Genomic DNA, 15,664 nt, shown 5'->3' on the forward strand with positions numbered 1-15,664 from the left:
CTCGTTCATCCTCTTGGCCAAAAGCTTAGCATACTTTTCAGCCTCCTCCTCATTCTTTTCAGTGCAGTCTCCTTTCAGCAAAACACCCCAGAGCTTGTGCTGCAGGACATGTGGAGTAACAAGATGCTGAATCCTGGCCACTTTTGTCCTGGGTTTCTTGCCGCCTTTGTTTAGTGGCTTTCTCTTGATGTAGTGATGGACATCATCTTCCTTACTTCCTTAGAAAGATTGAAGAGTTTGCGAATTCTGCTGCCTCTTTTGGGCCCCAGGCGACAGGGCACAGTACTGTCAGTCAGTCCTGGGATATCCTTCTCCTCTTTCTTCACAGTAAGGAAGTTGAGAACACTTAGATTGGCATCCACAATGCAACCCCGGACAGATTTGCACTTCCTCTCCCCTGTTCTCCGTGGTCTGTAACAGTAGTGCCCCTTACTTAGTAATCGGTGAACTCAACCATGGGTCAAAACACCCTGCTTTATGGGAAAACCTTGTTTGTCGTTTCCACCACTGATTAGAACAACATATCCCTTCCACTCATTGCTCAGAGAGTTAGCAGCAGCTCTGTGGCTCTTCACTTCCTGTAGAATGTATGACGTTTGTGGTCATCATCCACTTTAATGACTTTGGCAGCCAGTGGCCAGGAAGGTTTTCAGCCTCTTGGTGAAGCGGCTGATTGCCCCACCAGCACCACAGAAAAGAGCTGATATCTGTATTGTCAGTGTTGTTGTGTATGGTTGAGTCAGAATTAACCCATAGCTGACCCTCTGGGAGCTTTAAGAGGCAGTTAATGCATGAGAGGAGATTGCCCGTCTTTCACCCACGGAGTGGCTGGTGGATTAGAACTGGGTACCTTTGCCTAGGCAGTACAATTCAGTACTACTAAGCCAGAGTGCATTGATAACAATAGTCGGAGATTATTTATAAAATTTCCATATAGTGAAATTAGTATGGCATGTAAAGAACTTTTTTCACATTTTGAAACACAGTTGGTGTTTTTTTTGGTATTTTTTAGAGATTGTTTTCTTTTAATATTTTTATTTTTAATTAAAATATTAAAACCATTTTTTTGTTCCAGTAAAAAAGAAAAAATCATGTATATTCAAAGAAATTTATATTTATCTTTACTGACACTCTCGTCTTTCCTTTCCCCGAGACAACGTTTATAAAACTAATTTTGAGTTTGTCATTCATTTTTCTTTCTGAATCTATAAGAAAATATAACTTTATTTGTATGTGTGCATGTAGATGAAAATGTCTTAAATTCCATAGAATCAGCAGTGTAGAAGTCCTTCCAAATGGCTGTTGTAGATTGAGTTTTAAAACTTACACTGATCTTACTGTCTTTAAACTTGAGTATTTATGTGATTAACATATGTAAACTAACAAATTGGTCATTTTAATGACAGATATGTCTAACTCTGTTTTATTAAATAGTGAACTGAATTCAAAGCTGCAAGATACTTTAGAACAAATTGAGGTAAGAAAGGTCACATCTTAAGTTAAGCCATCTTAAGTTAAATAAATTTTTCTTCTCAAAGCCTTTTGAATGGCATTAAGTGCATCTTATGTTTTGGCTTTCATATCATGATTACTAATGTTTCATTTGTGTTTTTTTATTTTGAATATTTTTTAATCACAAAGTTAATGTTAATCTACATATAAACTTTTTTGTATTTTTGTATTTTTTTAGTTACATGTAATGCTTTTTCAGTCATATCATCTGAAAACAGTATCTTAAAATGTCAACATTTCCTTTCTAGAAAATCCTGAAACTTTTAGTGATTATTATGTCTTCATTATCTAAACTACAGCAAAGTGTTTTCCATATATTATTCTTTTATGTTCAACTGGTTCTCCTTTTTAGTTTGGTGAATTGATTTATTTAACAGTAATTTTTTAGCAGATGAAACCTTCCTGTATTCTTATACCCCATCATAATATCTAAAAGTTTATAAAAAAACTTAGAAACTGGAAAGAAAAAAAATCTTTATGAACATAAAGTGTAAAAAAAGAAAAGTATTCCTTATATCTGTCAGATTTGTCTATTTTATAATCTTTGCCAAATGGAATATTAATTTTAATAATAGAGTTTCCTTTAGAATACTGTCTCACTGTTTTCTTCCTAAAAAGGACTTAGAAAAAGCAATCGGCTTTTTGTGTGACAGTACTTCTTGGTTATAAACGATTTGCTAATTGTAAAAAAATACTGATTTATTTGATTGTCATTTTGTACCATCAAGCTGGAATGGACCCGTAGCTGACCCTCCAGCTGACTTTGAGAGGCAGTAAATGGTATAGGAGGAGATTGCCTACCTTTTCTTCTGTGGAAGTCTGGTGGATTTGAACTGTGTACCTTTGCTTTGGGAGCTCAATTCCTTACTTAGGATTTTCTATTGAAAATACCTTTCTTTGTTCTTCATATGCAATATTATTTTATACATGCAGTATACAATGTTTTACTCTTATCAAGAACTTAATATATATACCTTATGATTCATAATCTCTTAACATACTACTGATATACAGTAGTATTTCTTAGCATACAGTATTATATGTCTAAAATAAAAATTTTTAAATGAAATTAGTTGAAATCGAAACTCATTATTTAGTTATATATAGTTATAGGTAAATCATAAAGATTGTACTTTTAAGATCAAGGAAGACTTTTTAGAATTAGGTCCCAGTGATTATAGAAAAATTGTTTTATATTAATAATTACAAAGATGTAGTATAGATTATCCTTTAAAGATTTTTAGGCTGTGCTTCAAGCAACATTAAAAAAAGAAAAGGAAAATAACACACTACCATAGTCTAAAGTCTTATGTCAACTCATGACATCCACCCAGTTAGGCCGGTGTTTTTAATTTTATTTAATATTGGTTTGCTTACAAAGTTCTTATCCATTGTGTTTCACACTATCCTTCATTCACATTGTATTTCATACAATCATTCCCATTTGTTATATTTTATAAAATTAATCAACATTAAACTATGCCCACCATTGCTCTGTCTTTGCAGATTCCTGGTGGATCTTTCACATTTCCTTTACCCATCCCACCCTCTATCCATCAAATTGTGCAGCCCTATGATTTCCCCCATGCCTGTCCTCACCCCTCTGCTCCTGCCCTCCCTCTCTTGGGTCTTCCTACACATTTTATTAGTTATCTTTTTATTTGTACAATAACAGTTTCATACAGTATTTGTCCTTTTGGGACTGAGTTATTTCACTCAGCAGAATGCTCTCCAGTCCTTCCCAAGTTAGGCAGTAATTTAAGAAATTGTTGCTCCTGAGGCTGTATAGTATTCTACTGTGTGAATATACCACAATTTCTCAATACATTGAATTGTGGTTGGACGTTTGGGCTGTTTCCATCTTCTTGTGATGGTGAATAGTACTGCTATGAACACTGGTGTACAAGTCTCTGTATCTCAGCCTTAATTTTCTTGGGGTTTATTCCAAGCTGAGTCATACAGAATGTCTGTGTTCAGTTTTCTGAGGAAACACCAGACTGCCTTCTAGAGTGGTTGTACCATTTTACACTCCCACCAACAGTGTATGAGAGTTCCCCCCTCTCCGCATCCTTGCCAACATTGATTGCTTGCTGTCCTGTTAACCTTTGCCTCCAGTTAGTTTTTCAGGCTATAAAATCTTAACAGGCTCAGACAAGTTATATTAAAAATAAGAAAATATAATTATTTTGTGTTCTTTGAGACTTTAGACATGTTTTTAGAAACTGAAATATTAATACTAGTAAACTTGATAATAGTTTCTCATAGATTATAATTATCCACTAAATTATTATTTATTTATAAATTATCTAAAATTTGACTACTAAATTCAGTTTGGTACTAAATATTTTTGCATATTAATAGTGATAAATTACTCTTAATGTTTTCTTTTCATTACCTTAGAAATAGACTACCTTAATCACCTGTTACCTCCTCTTTTCATTATGTAGGAACAATTAGATGTAGCTCTTTCCAAGATCTGCAAGAATTTTGATATTAATCATTATACCAAAGTTCAACAAGCTTATCGACTTCTTGGAAAAACACAGGTTAGTTGTGAAAATATACTTGCTTTTTTCTTAATCAGAATTCTATTGATCTGTATGTTATCTTCAGTCTGAACATTACTAATATAGTATCCTTGATGGATTTTATTTAATAAAGTAAGTTTTTATGCTATTTCAACAGTTGTACTATCATTGTTTCATATATATATATATGTTGTATGGTTAAAACATTGCAGAAGTTTATTTTAAACTAGGTAGTATTTTTCAAATTAAATATTTTTCACAGTTCTCTGGAGGTTTTTAAGAAGGTATGTTACTCAGTGTAGGAAAGGCGTGCATTCTCTTTTAACTCAGCTGTTAGTTCTAGATCAGGAGTTCTTCATTTAGAGTTTCAGGAGTTCCTGATGGACTAGCCTGACATGGAAAGTGTTACATAAACTATTGTACAGTGTGTACATTTATTAGTTTAAAAAAGCCTATTGCAGTTTATCAGATTTTTCTAAGCATTCTCCTATCCTCAAACCTGTTTGCAGTTGCTCTCATAATGCATGGCTTTGCATACCCACGCTACTCTGGACTTTCTTAAAAAACTTGAACCACATAACCATGGCTTGAAAGCTAATTGTTTCTTCTGCTGTGTAAGTTTTATTTATTTATATATGCAACATTTATGCATGATAGGTATGAATCCTTCCTTGTAGTAAACATTCCCCTCTTTATAAATAACTTCAAATATCAAAACAAGGACAAAGTCAAAGCCAGTTCCTGTGTTATTGTTGTTGTGTAACAGAGTTGGAACCGACCCACAGCTCTCACCCCCAGTGGCTTTTCAGAGGCAGTTAATCACACTGGAGGAGATTGCCCATGCTTCTCCCACCAGCTCCTGTGAGGTGAAATAAAGCCAGATTTCTGCTTTCTCCAAGCTGCTATACCACTCCCCATCTCTGACGCCAGCCATTCTCCCTCCCCTCAGCACTTTCCTTCCCTTGCTTGTATTGGGCAGTTTGCCGCAGTGTCTCACAGATCTCATGAACCTCTCTTCCAGTTGAGTGAGTTTTTTTAAAAAAGCAGTGTACAACATGAAATCAGAATAATCTGGCTAAAACTCAGAAATATCAGAAAGCATGCAGGCAGTCTTCTCCGTCTTACTGCAGGACAGCTCTCTTAGCTCCTCTTAACCACACAGGCTTCCTTTCGCCCCTCTGAAGAGAGGCAGGCCTCTCTCAGCCCCTCAGGTCAGGCTTCTCCAGATCCCATTCTCTGTCCCGGCTCCTCCTGGATCTTTTTGGTCCTCTTGCTGTATTCATTATTATAGTCTTGACTGTTTTATAGTTTTTTAGGAGGTTCCTTGCTCTTTCTCTCTGCCTTTCTTTCCTTTCATCTCTGCTTCTTCCTGCTGATTTATCTCTGCAGAACTTCTATTGGACAAGCTGCTTCTTACTAGACTCCTTGTTAGTTGCAAGGCATGACTTCCACGAAGGCCAGGAACTGCCCATTCCCTTTTTTGGGTAGTCCGTAAGATACTTCATTTGTGTAATAGGCTTCAGATTCTTCATTTATGCTGTCTATAATCATATCATTTGCTTATTTTATGAACTAGGTCCTGAAAAATGCCTACTAGTTACAGGGCGGTTTTATGTCCAGCCAGACCAAAAAAAAATCAGATTGTTATGGCTTAGTCAGGAATGGTCAGCCACTCTAGACAGAAGTAACAATTCTTTTTGTCCTAGAAACTAGAGGAAGGGTAACTCCTTAGAGCTTAGAAGGAAAACAGCAAACTGTGGTTACAAAAAAACAAGGCAACCAGCTGATTTCACCATACCCCATATTTGTTAAGTTTTGGTTGATAAGAAAAAGTAAAGAGGGAAGACATTGAACAGTTTTTGAGAACAAGTTTAAACATGTTTTAACTCCTACAAGTCATATTTATAATTTCCCCCATAAGATTCATTAGCTTAATTAGATCTATTGAGATCTTTTGTATATATTGCTCTGTTGCCATTAGGTGCTATCGAGTCAAGTATGGCCCATAGTAACACTGTGAACTATAGATCTGAACACTGCCCTATCCTCCGCATTTGCCATCCGCAATATTTCCTGACTCAGTAAGGGCCCATTGTGGCATTCATTGGGTCAGTCTACCTGGTTGTGGATTGTTCTTGACACTTGGATATAGACTGCCATAATCTTACATAATAGTGGATATTGTTCAGTGCCATCGAGTTGGAACGAACTTGTAGCTGACCCTCCAGCGGGTTTCCAGAGGCAGTAAATTGCACGAGAGGAGACCACTCAGATTTCTTCTACAGAGCAACTGGTGGATTTGAATAATGTGTCATTGGGTTGTAAGTGTAGCTCTTTACTATGAGGCCATCAGAACTCACTAACTGTGGATAAGATGGATATTGACAAAAATGAATGAATATGATGTTGATTAAATGAATTTGAAGTGTTCTAAAACGTATAAATAAGTAATAGAAAAGAAAGTGATGAAAGATACTGGTTTTTTTGAGATTGTCAAGAAGAGCTTCTTTGAGAAAAGAGATGATGATTTTGAGACCCTGAGATATATAGTTGTGTACGGCAGTATCAAAATAGATCACAGCACATAAACAGGCATAAATACAGAGCCATAGGGCATTTTTATAATTCACATTTACCATCATCAATTTGATGTTTTGATTAGTTGAAGGGTTATCCGCAAACAGTCAACACTGCAGTTATAATTATCTGAATAACCCTGATCTTTGTACTATATCTGTAGTTGGTAAAGTGTTTTTTTCAACTTTTAAACATTTTCTTATGTTAATAATCTGATATTATGTTGTATGTCTTTTCTTTTCACAGACTGCAATGGATCAACTTCATATGCACTTCACCCAAGCCATTCACAATACCGTGTTTCAGGTTGTTCTTGGTTATGTGGAACTATGTGCTGGAAACACAGATACAAAATTCCAAAAGCTTCAATATAAGGATCTCTGTACAGTATGTAGTAATTTCATTCCTAGCCATTTGTTTGTTTTACAGTTTTTCTGATCATATTCCATTCTTAGTCTTATTTGAAAATGCTACTAAAATAAGTATGTTTGCCAGTTCTCCCCACCCTCTGCCTTCTCCTCTGTGTAGTTCTTTTACTCATGGCGGAGTCAGATGACTCTGACACACTGACAATATTCCATGATAGTATGTGCCGGCTTCTAAACTGATTATCTACTCTGGATCACTTTTGGTAGTTTTCTTTACAGAGTTTCAGTCATTCTGTTCATGTGTATAAATGCTATCTCTGGAAATGGTTTTTAAGAAATAGAAATCTGTAGATAATTTAACCACAGAGAAGAAAAATGGGCTGATTTGAGCTATGTCTGGAAGTAGATAGAGCCTGCTGATGGGGTTATGTAGAATGTAAGAAAAAGACAGATTCATGTATGAACATTCTCCTTCACTTCTATAGTGAGGACTAGTGAGGAGGTGACTTGAGTGGACAGTCAATGAGTTTGTTTTGAATGTGTGTTAACCCAAAACTCCAACTATCTTTGTTGAAACTCGCTCATAGTTGACTCTTCATTTGGATTTCTTAAGATGTCTAACACTCAGTAACCTTACTGAGCACACAATTAAATAAAAGAACCTATAGAAATCAGAGCGGGATTTATAGATTTGGGAGTCTGTTTGGGAATTATTAGCTTTTGTCTTGGAGAAGGTGCAGCCAGAATGCTCCTTGGAGTCAAAGATGATAAAGCTTCATTCATCTCACATACTTTGGCATATTGCTAGGAGAGACTTTTCCTTGGAGGGGAGCATCATGCTTGGGGCAAGTGGAGGAACAGTGAAGGAGAAGAAGACCCTTAGCCAGGTGAATTGACAATATGACTACAGCAGTGGGCTCAGGTGTGTCAGAGATTATGAGGATGGCACAGGATAGGACAGGGTTCCGATCTGTTGTTCACAGGGTCCCTGTGAGTCATACTCTACTTGATGGCACCTAACAACAACAACAGCATCAGTTTATATTTAAAAATCATAATAATGGTAATATCATTTGGGAAATTATGTAGACAAAAAGGCCATAAGCTTAGTTTTTAGTTTAGTTTGAATCATGTAAATACATAGAGGAAATTCTGAAGAAACTTGAACATAAATATGCTTACACTCATAGCCAAAGAAAGAAAATTAAAGGACAGAAGATTAATTTGTTAAATACACTTGTTAAATTATTAAAAGTTATTTTCTGCTTTAATAGGAAAATAACTTATGAGTAACCATTTGCTTGACTATTTAAATCTTTAAATCAGTTAGCAGCCCAGTGTAAGATCAACGTTGAATGAGTATCTAAATTTGATGTTCAGGCATTGGACAGAAGTGGAGAGACCAATGACAAGAGTTGAAGGAAAACCAGGAGATCATGGTGTCAGTGCTTCAAGAAGAAAAGATGGGAAACCTCTGTCAGATGCTGCAAAATCTGGTATTAACAGAATTGACTACCTAATTTGATAGTATGGAGGCCATTATTAGAATCTTTAATTCTAGCCTAAGAATGCTCTATATATCTCACTTAAGAAACATTCTTGGGTTTTCTGTAATATCAGCTAAGAAGATTATAGTTCTAAGAATTAAGTATTGAATTGTTGTTACTATTGTTGGGTACCATCAAGTCAAGTCCAACTTAGTTGTCTCCATGTACAACAAATGTACACCCTGCCTGACCTTGTGCCATCACCACAGTCACTACTCTACTGAAACCCATTTTTGTTGTCACTGTTTCAGCCATCTTGTTGAGGGTTTCTATTTCTTCTCTGACCCCTCTACCTTTCAAGCATAATATTCTTTTCCAGGGGCTGAGTATATGAATTAGTGTTAACATTTTAGTCTAGTTGGTACTAATGTACCATTGAAGGACTTTGAGTATAAGTAATCATTTTCTCATGTATGTCCCAAAATGGGTATGAAATTTAAGCTTTATTCTTTAACAAGTTAACATACCAAAGATATAGGCTATTTGAGCAGTGAGAACTGGAAACTAATTCTAGCTTGTTGACTCTCATTTTCCATCTCTTCTGTTCTGCTTTTATGTCCCCCCAGCATCTTGAAAAATTTCACCATTCTGTCTTGATATTCTGGATTGCATTTTTGAACATGCATGTTAATTCTAGTATGACATTGGTTGTACTCTCTGTTTTGTGATAGTTTGCTTTATTCTTGTACCTCTTTTATTTATGATTTCATTTCTTTCTTCCATCCTTTGTAACTTCTTCAGTAGCAGTTCATGAAAGTCCATATTTCTTCTATTTCCCTATCTGTGGGGTATTCATTGGGTTTATAGTCTGATGTGCTTTTTAAAGAGAAAACATGCTTTGTTTTTTTATAATGTTTGAACCTACCTACTCCTTCCTGACATATGTGAAGAAACTAAGGCAGCTTCTTCTGTGTCTGCATAGGTTGTTGAGAGTTCCTTATCTTTATGATGCTGTTAATGAGTGGCAGACTAAGTGTTGTCCCCAAGGCAGTGGCCCAGTGGCAGTAATCCCTGCTGGTCATCTATGGGCAGCTCTACTCCCCATTTCCTCTGCCAAGCTTCTCATCAGTTGTCTTTTGAGGGGAAGGGAGCTGGGGCCTCCATAGGAACAAAAAAAGCATGAAAAAAAGGAAATTAAGAAAGCAATACCATTTTAAAATATAAATGGAAAACAACACAAAACCTCAAACCGCCTCCTGTTCCTGGAGAGGAAGACTCAACATTGTGAAAATGACAGTCCTACCAAAAGCAATCTCTACATGTTCAATACAGTCCCTATACAGATAACGCATTCTTCAAAGAGATAGAAAATGCAGTTTCCAGCTGTATTTGGAAAGAAAATAGACTCAAAAAGATAAAAGCTCTTCTGAAAAATGAAAATGTAGTGGGAGGCATAGCACTCCCAGATCTCAAAACATACTACACAGTTGTAGTAACCAAAACAGCATGGTATTGGTACAAGACAGACACATAGACCTATGCAGTAGAATTGAGAACCCAGAAATCAACCCATATACTCATAGTCAGTTGGTATTTGAGAAGGAAACAAAACTTAAAAAATGGGGAAACGATAACCTCCTTAACAAATGGTGTTAGTAAAACTGGACATCTACCTGCAGAAAACGGAATCAAGATTCACATCTCACACAGAAATCAACTCAGGATGGATCAGTGACTTAGGAGTAAAACCCCAAACTGTAAGGACTATAAAGGACAAAATGTGTCTATAATTTTTGCCGCTGTTGTCAGAATAGACCTGATGATCTACTTCCTTAAGATTTATATCGAATGAAGCCGCTGTGGTGACCTGTAGAATTAACGAATAAAAAGGAATCAATTTTTATTGATTGCTAAATGAATGTTTTAGTAAATGTGTTTATTGGGAAAGATCATTATGGAAAGAAAAGTCTCTTCGAAAGAGTACTTTTATCAGATATAACCTGAGTGTCAAATGTATCACAGCTATACTTGCTGTAGCTTATTTCTACTGATTGTCTCACATGTATCCTAGTAGCATGGTGTCTAGCTGCTAACCAAAAGGTTGACAGTTTGACTCCACTAGTCTTTCCAAGAAGGTGGAAAGTTTTCTTCTAGAAAAATTTACACTTCCAGAAATTCAGGTAAGGGTCACACTAAATCAGAATCACTTCAGCAACAGTTGACTATTTATCTCAAAGGATTTTCGCAAGAGTTTTAGTCTCCATATTATTATAATAGTATGATTTGTTCTGATAGAATGATCATAAACTGAAGAAATACTTACAAATTGCAAAACTTGGGACACATGTTGCTTCCTGACAAGTGGCGGCATGTAAAAGAAAACAGAGGCATCCTTCTCTCTACCTCAGAGAAGAGGGGTGAGTGACATGCTAATTGATAGATGCATACCTATTAAAGAAAGTATTTGGAATCACTCTTTGTTTCATAGTCATAGTCTAATTCATTATTTTAGAGTGTCTTGTCATATAGTGAGCTCTGTTGACCTAATGGGTGAGGAGTTGTGCTGTCAACCCAAAGGCAGATGGCTGAATTAATCTTCTCCATAGGTTAAAGATGGACAGTCTCCTTTTGTAAAATTTACAGCCTCGGAAAACCTGCTGGAGAGAGAGTCAGCTATGAATTGGTTCTAACTCAACGGCATTTAATAATAACATCTTAATATGATTTAAGGAATTTAAAAGACATCAAAGATGTTTACTTAATTGTCACACATGAAATTATAAAACTGAGCTCTTCTTATAAATTATAAGTTGAAACCAAACTTGTAAATTGTACTTGCATGCTTAGAAGTGTATTTTTGGGAAAAAAAATGTGTTTGATAATAGTTGAACTGCATTAGTGATAAATGTTTTTGGCATTGTGCTCTTTAAACTATATGGGATCATATTGACAGTAGCAACTCAGTAGATTGAAACAGAGCCTTAGGAGGCAGTGTGTTTATGTTAATGATGAGAAACAAGTAAGAAAAAAGAGGATAAGAACTGGGTGTACAACTCCCAGAATGTAATCAGCATCACTGAACTGAACTTGTAGAAACTGTTGAGTTGCTCTGTGTTTTGCTGTGTATATTCTCAGAAACAACAAAGTAAGTAAAAATTAAAATATGTTTGGGAATATTTACACAGCTGTCATGAGAGCATTTACCATTCGGTAATTTTTGTTGACAGTTTTGTGAATGCAGTTTGTTTTACAAAATAGGGACTGATAGACCTTAGGATTACTAGAACATCATGCTGAAATAGGAGTTACTTGTGAAAGAGATTCTTACTGTTGCATTTCTGCTTTAGATAAGCCATTGGAAGAAAATTTTCTTAATTGCCTCTAATTCTTGAATGAGTTCTAGTAACATAATACAGTTAGTTTTGATGTATTTGTTTTCTATAAGGCTCCTACCTCAACAGAGTTTTCTGCTCCTCTGGGTGTCTCAGTAACTTGGGAAGCAGCAGAATATTTTTAGCAAAAGGAAGATTTTGAACCTGCAGACAGTGAGAGTTATATTTCATTTTTATTCACATTAAGTGCTAAATATAACAATTTTTAAAATTGACTTTTCTTATTTTTATTTAGCATGTCACACCAGACAGCTATATTCCATGCCTTGCTGACCTCTGCAAAGCATTGTGGGAAGTTATGCTTAGCTATTACAGGACTATGGAATGGCATGAAAAGCATGACAATGAGGATACTACTTCAGTTTCTGGTAAGAAATTAGTTTAAAAATGCAAATGTAAGTATACCACATCACCAGAGTAAGGAGAAAGAAAAAAGACAAGTATGACTTAAAGATTTTCAAGGATTTTAGCAACAGTAGGTTAAATTGTTCACTTTACAGAATGATTCACATACTCTAAAGATTTTCATAGTTTTGGGAATTAATTATGCCTCCATATTTTTTAAATGAAAGATAACTAGCTTCCAGTAGTACATTCCTATTGGCTTTAGGAATAAATTATTAGGAAAAAGTGCTATTCAGTTTATTTTAAAGATACTTGGTTATAAGCTAGATTAAATAGTGACTTGTTCAAATTTACTAAGAAATGAATGCTAACTGTACAGTGTTGTTGTTGTTAGGTGTCATCGAGTTAACAGTGACTCATAGTGACCCTATAAACAGTAGCTCTGAAACTTACCCTATCCTGAGCCAACCTCAGTCTCTGACACATCTGACTCCATTCTCACAGTTTCTGTGTCAGTCCATCTCGTTCAGGATCTTCCTGTTTTGCACTGACCCTGTACCCTTCCAAGCATGATGTCCTTCTCCGTAAACTAGTATTCCTGGCAACATGCCTTAGGTATGTGAGATAGCCCTGCAAAATCCTTGCCTCCAAGAAGCAACCTGGTTTTACACTCTTAAAAAAAAAAAAAAAAAGAAAAAGAAAAGGTCTGTTTGTTTTCTTGGAAGTCCATAGGATATGTTTCTCCAACATTGTAACTCAAAGGCATCAATTTTTCTTCTTCATCCTTAGTCATTGTCCAGCTCTTAGATGCATGGCAAACAGTTATGAAGACCATGGCCTGGATGGCACACCATGTTAATCTCTAGACTAACATTGTTACTCTTTATCACTCTGGAGAGGTACCTGGCAACAGATTTTCCCAATGCAACAAGTCTTTTGATTTCCTGGCTTTTGTTGCCAAAGGTGTTGATTGTGGATTTGAGCAAGATAAAATGGTTAAAAACTTCCATCTTTTCTTCCTCTGTCATAATACTTCTAATTGGCCTGGTGATGAAGATGTTCATTTTCTTGATCTTGAGATGCACTGTGTATTGATGGCTACAGTCCCTGATCTTCTACAGCAAACACTTCAAGTCCTCCTCAGATTTGGTGGGCAAGGTTGTGCCATCTTTATAATGCAGGTCATTGATAAGTTTCCTTTCAATCTTGATGCACATACTTCTTCATAAAGTCTAGTCTCCTGAATGATCTGTTTAGTGTATAGATTGAAAAGATACAGAGAATGGATACAGCCCTGATACACTTCTTTCTTGACTTTTGAACCATGCAGTGATTCCTTGCTCTGTTCTTACAACAGCTTCTTGGTCTAGGTATAGGTTTTGCGTGAGCACAATCAAGTCTTCTGGGAATCCCGTTCTCAATGTTACCTATAATTTCCTGCGATCTACACAGATAAATGCCATTGCATAGTCAATAAAACACAAATAGACAACTTTCTGGTACTCTCTGCTTCCAGCCAACATCCATCTAGTATTGGCAATGAAATCCCTAGTGGCATGGCCTCTTCTAAACCTTGTTTGTATCTCTGGTAATTCTCTGTTTCAGTCAGCAAGATTTTGCTTGCATGTGCTATTAGTGATGTTGTTGTTGTTTATTCCCTTCGAGTCAAGCACAACTCAACAGCGACCCGTTCTTTCTCCAATTTTATAGTTTCCAGAGGCATGTGCTTTAGGAAGTGGATGCCACTCCTGCTTCCAAAGCTGTCTTAAACTGGGAGCTCCACCAAACACTGTCCACCATGGGCAGCTATTGTGGCATTTGAGACCCCAGTGGCATGAGGTTCAGCTTCACAGCAAACCCAGATTACTCAGCACAGCAAATTGACAGAGGAGTGCTGTGTGACTTAGAAGACTGTTCCAAAGTGTAGTAACAAGGGATTAAAATGTAATTTAAATACAAGGCCTCTCCAGACCTCCAGGAGGTCTTGTTGACTCTAAACAAGAGGCTTGGATAAAACAACCAAACATTCCACACCCACCCTTCACCAAAACAAGAGAGCCCAACTTACAGCCTTCATCCCCTTCACCCAGTCTCCAAAAAGGAGACAAGGGCTTGGTCTTAAATGCAGGTGCCCTTCAGGAGGTCTTGTTGACTCCAAACAAGAGGTTTAAATAAAAACAAGCTAACATTCCACACAGCTGTCAACCAAAACAAGAGCATCATCTTAAGAAGTCCAGCTGCTTCACCCTGTCTCCAAAATGGAGGCAAGGGCCAGGCCTTAAATGTAGGTGCCCTCCAGGACATCTTGTTGACTCTAAATAAGAGGCCTAAAAAATCAAACCAAACCAAACACCAAAAACAAACCCAACCAAACATTCCACACCAGCCCTTAACCAAAACAAGAAGTCTCTTCACCCAGTCTCCAAAATAGAGACAATAGCCTGGCCTTATATGTTGTTGCTGTTGTTCAGTGCCTTTGTTTAGCAACCCTTTGAACAAAAGACCTTAACGCTCCTACAACCAGGAGAGGATAAAATAGATAAATGAGACCTTCCAAGAATAAAATCCAACAGGATATAAAGGGAAACCGTGGGGTGTAGGGGTGTGGGGTGGGGTGTGGGGTGTATATTTGGTAATGACATGTCTAATGAGGGAGTTCCAACTTGAGAAATGCTAAGCAGATTTTTTCCCTTTGATTTTCTGACTCCAGCTCTTTGTACATTTTGTTACCCTGCTGCTTTTGGAAATTGTCTGCACCACTCTTTAACTTCCTGTTTCTTCTGTATGTTTTGGCTTCTCAGCATACTAGTGCAATGTTTAGTGTTTCTTCTTCCTCTCTTTTTATAAATACCTTTTGTTTTCTTTATGGATCATATTCTTGATAACATCCCATAGCTCATCTGGTCTTCTATTAGTAGTGTTGAAGGCTTCAAACTTGTTCTTGAGATGGTTTTTAAATTCAGGTGGGATAGACTCAAGGTCATATTTTGGATCTATTTTATCTATCTATCTATCTATCTATCTATCTATCTATCTATCATCTATCTATCTCCTATTGTTGTTGTTGTTAAGTGCCATGGAGTCATAGAAGACCCATATTGTCCCTATGAATGAAAAAGTCTTCAGCACAAAACTTTCATCTTTTCTCCAAGTTTATAGAGTTTCTGAAAGCAAGTTGGTTTTTTTGGAAGTGGATGCCACTCCTGCTTCCAAGCCTGTTTTATTTTAGAGATCCACAAAAAAGCAGGCCCGAGGGCCACAGGGCCCAAAAGCCTTTTTAAATAGGAGATCAAATTTGATCAACTCACACCCTGTTGTGAGTGACAGTCATACCCCAGTCTTAACCCCAAACAAGAAAACACACCTTTGCAGAATCTGCCCATTCTGCTCCTCTTCCGAGCCTGGAAATACTGGAAATATGTGTTATGTGTGTGTGTGTGTGTGTGTGTGTGTGT

At 36.6% G+C, this 15,664-nt stretch overlaps 1 protein-coding gene across 1 annotated transcript in view; it reads left to right on the plus strand.

Moving 5' to 3' along the window:
* Positions 1–15,664, plus strand: part of CCDC132 (coiled-coil domain containing 132) — a 125,685-nt gene that overhangs the window by 49,073 nt on the left and 60,948 nt on the right. Inside the window, exons 10-13 of the mRNA XM_006891472.1 lie at positions 1,435–1,477; positions 3,960–4,058; positions 6,864–7,004; positions 12,100–12,232. Coding sequence (XP_006891534.1) covers positions 1,435–1,477; positions 3,960–4,058; positions 6,864–7,004; positions 12,100–12,232 — 416 coding nt within the window. The remainder of the gene's footprint in view (positions 1–1,434; positions 1,478–3,959; positions 4,059–6,863; positions 7,005–12,099; positions 12,233–15,664) is intronic.

This window comes from Elephantulus edwardii, unplaced genomic scaffold (genome assembly GCF_000299155.1).
Source record: "Elephantulus edwardii isolate Elephantulus edwardi_28Jun2011 unplaced genomic scaffold, EleEdw1.0 scaffold00098, whole genome shotgun sequence".
NCBI lineage: Eukaryota > Metazoa > Chordata > Mammalia > Macroscelidea > Macroscelididae > Elephantulus > Elephantulus edwardii.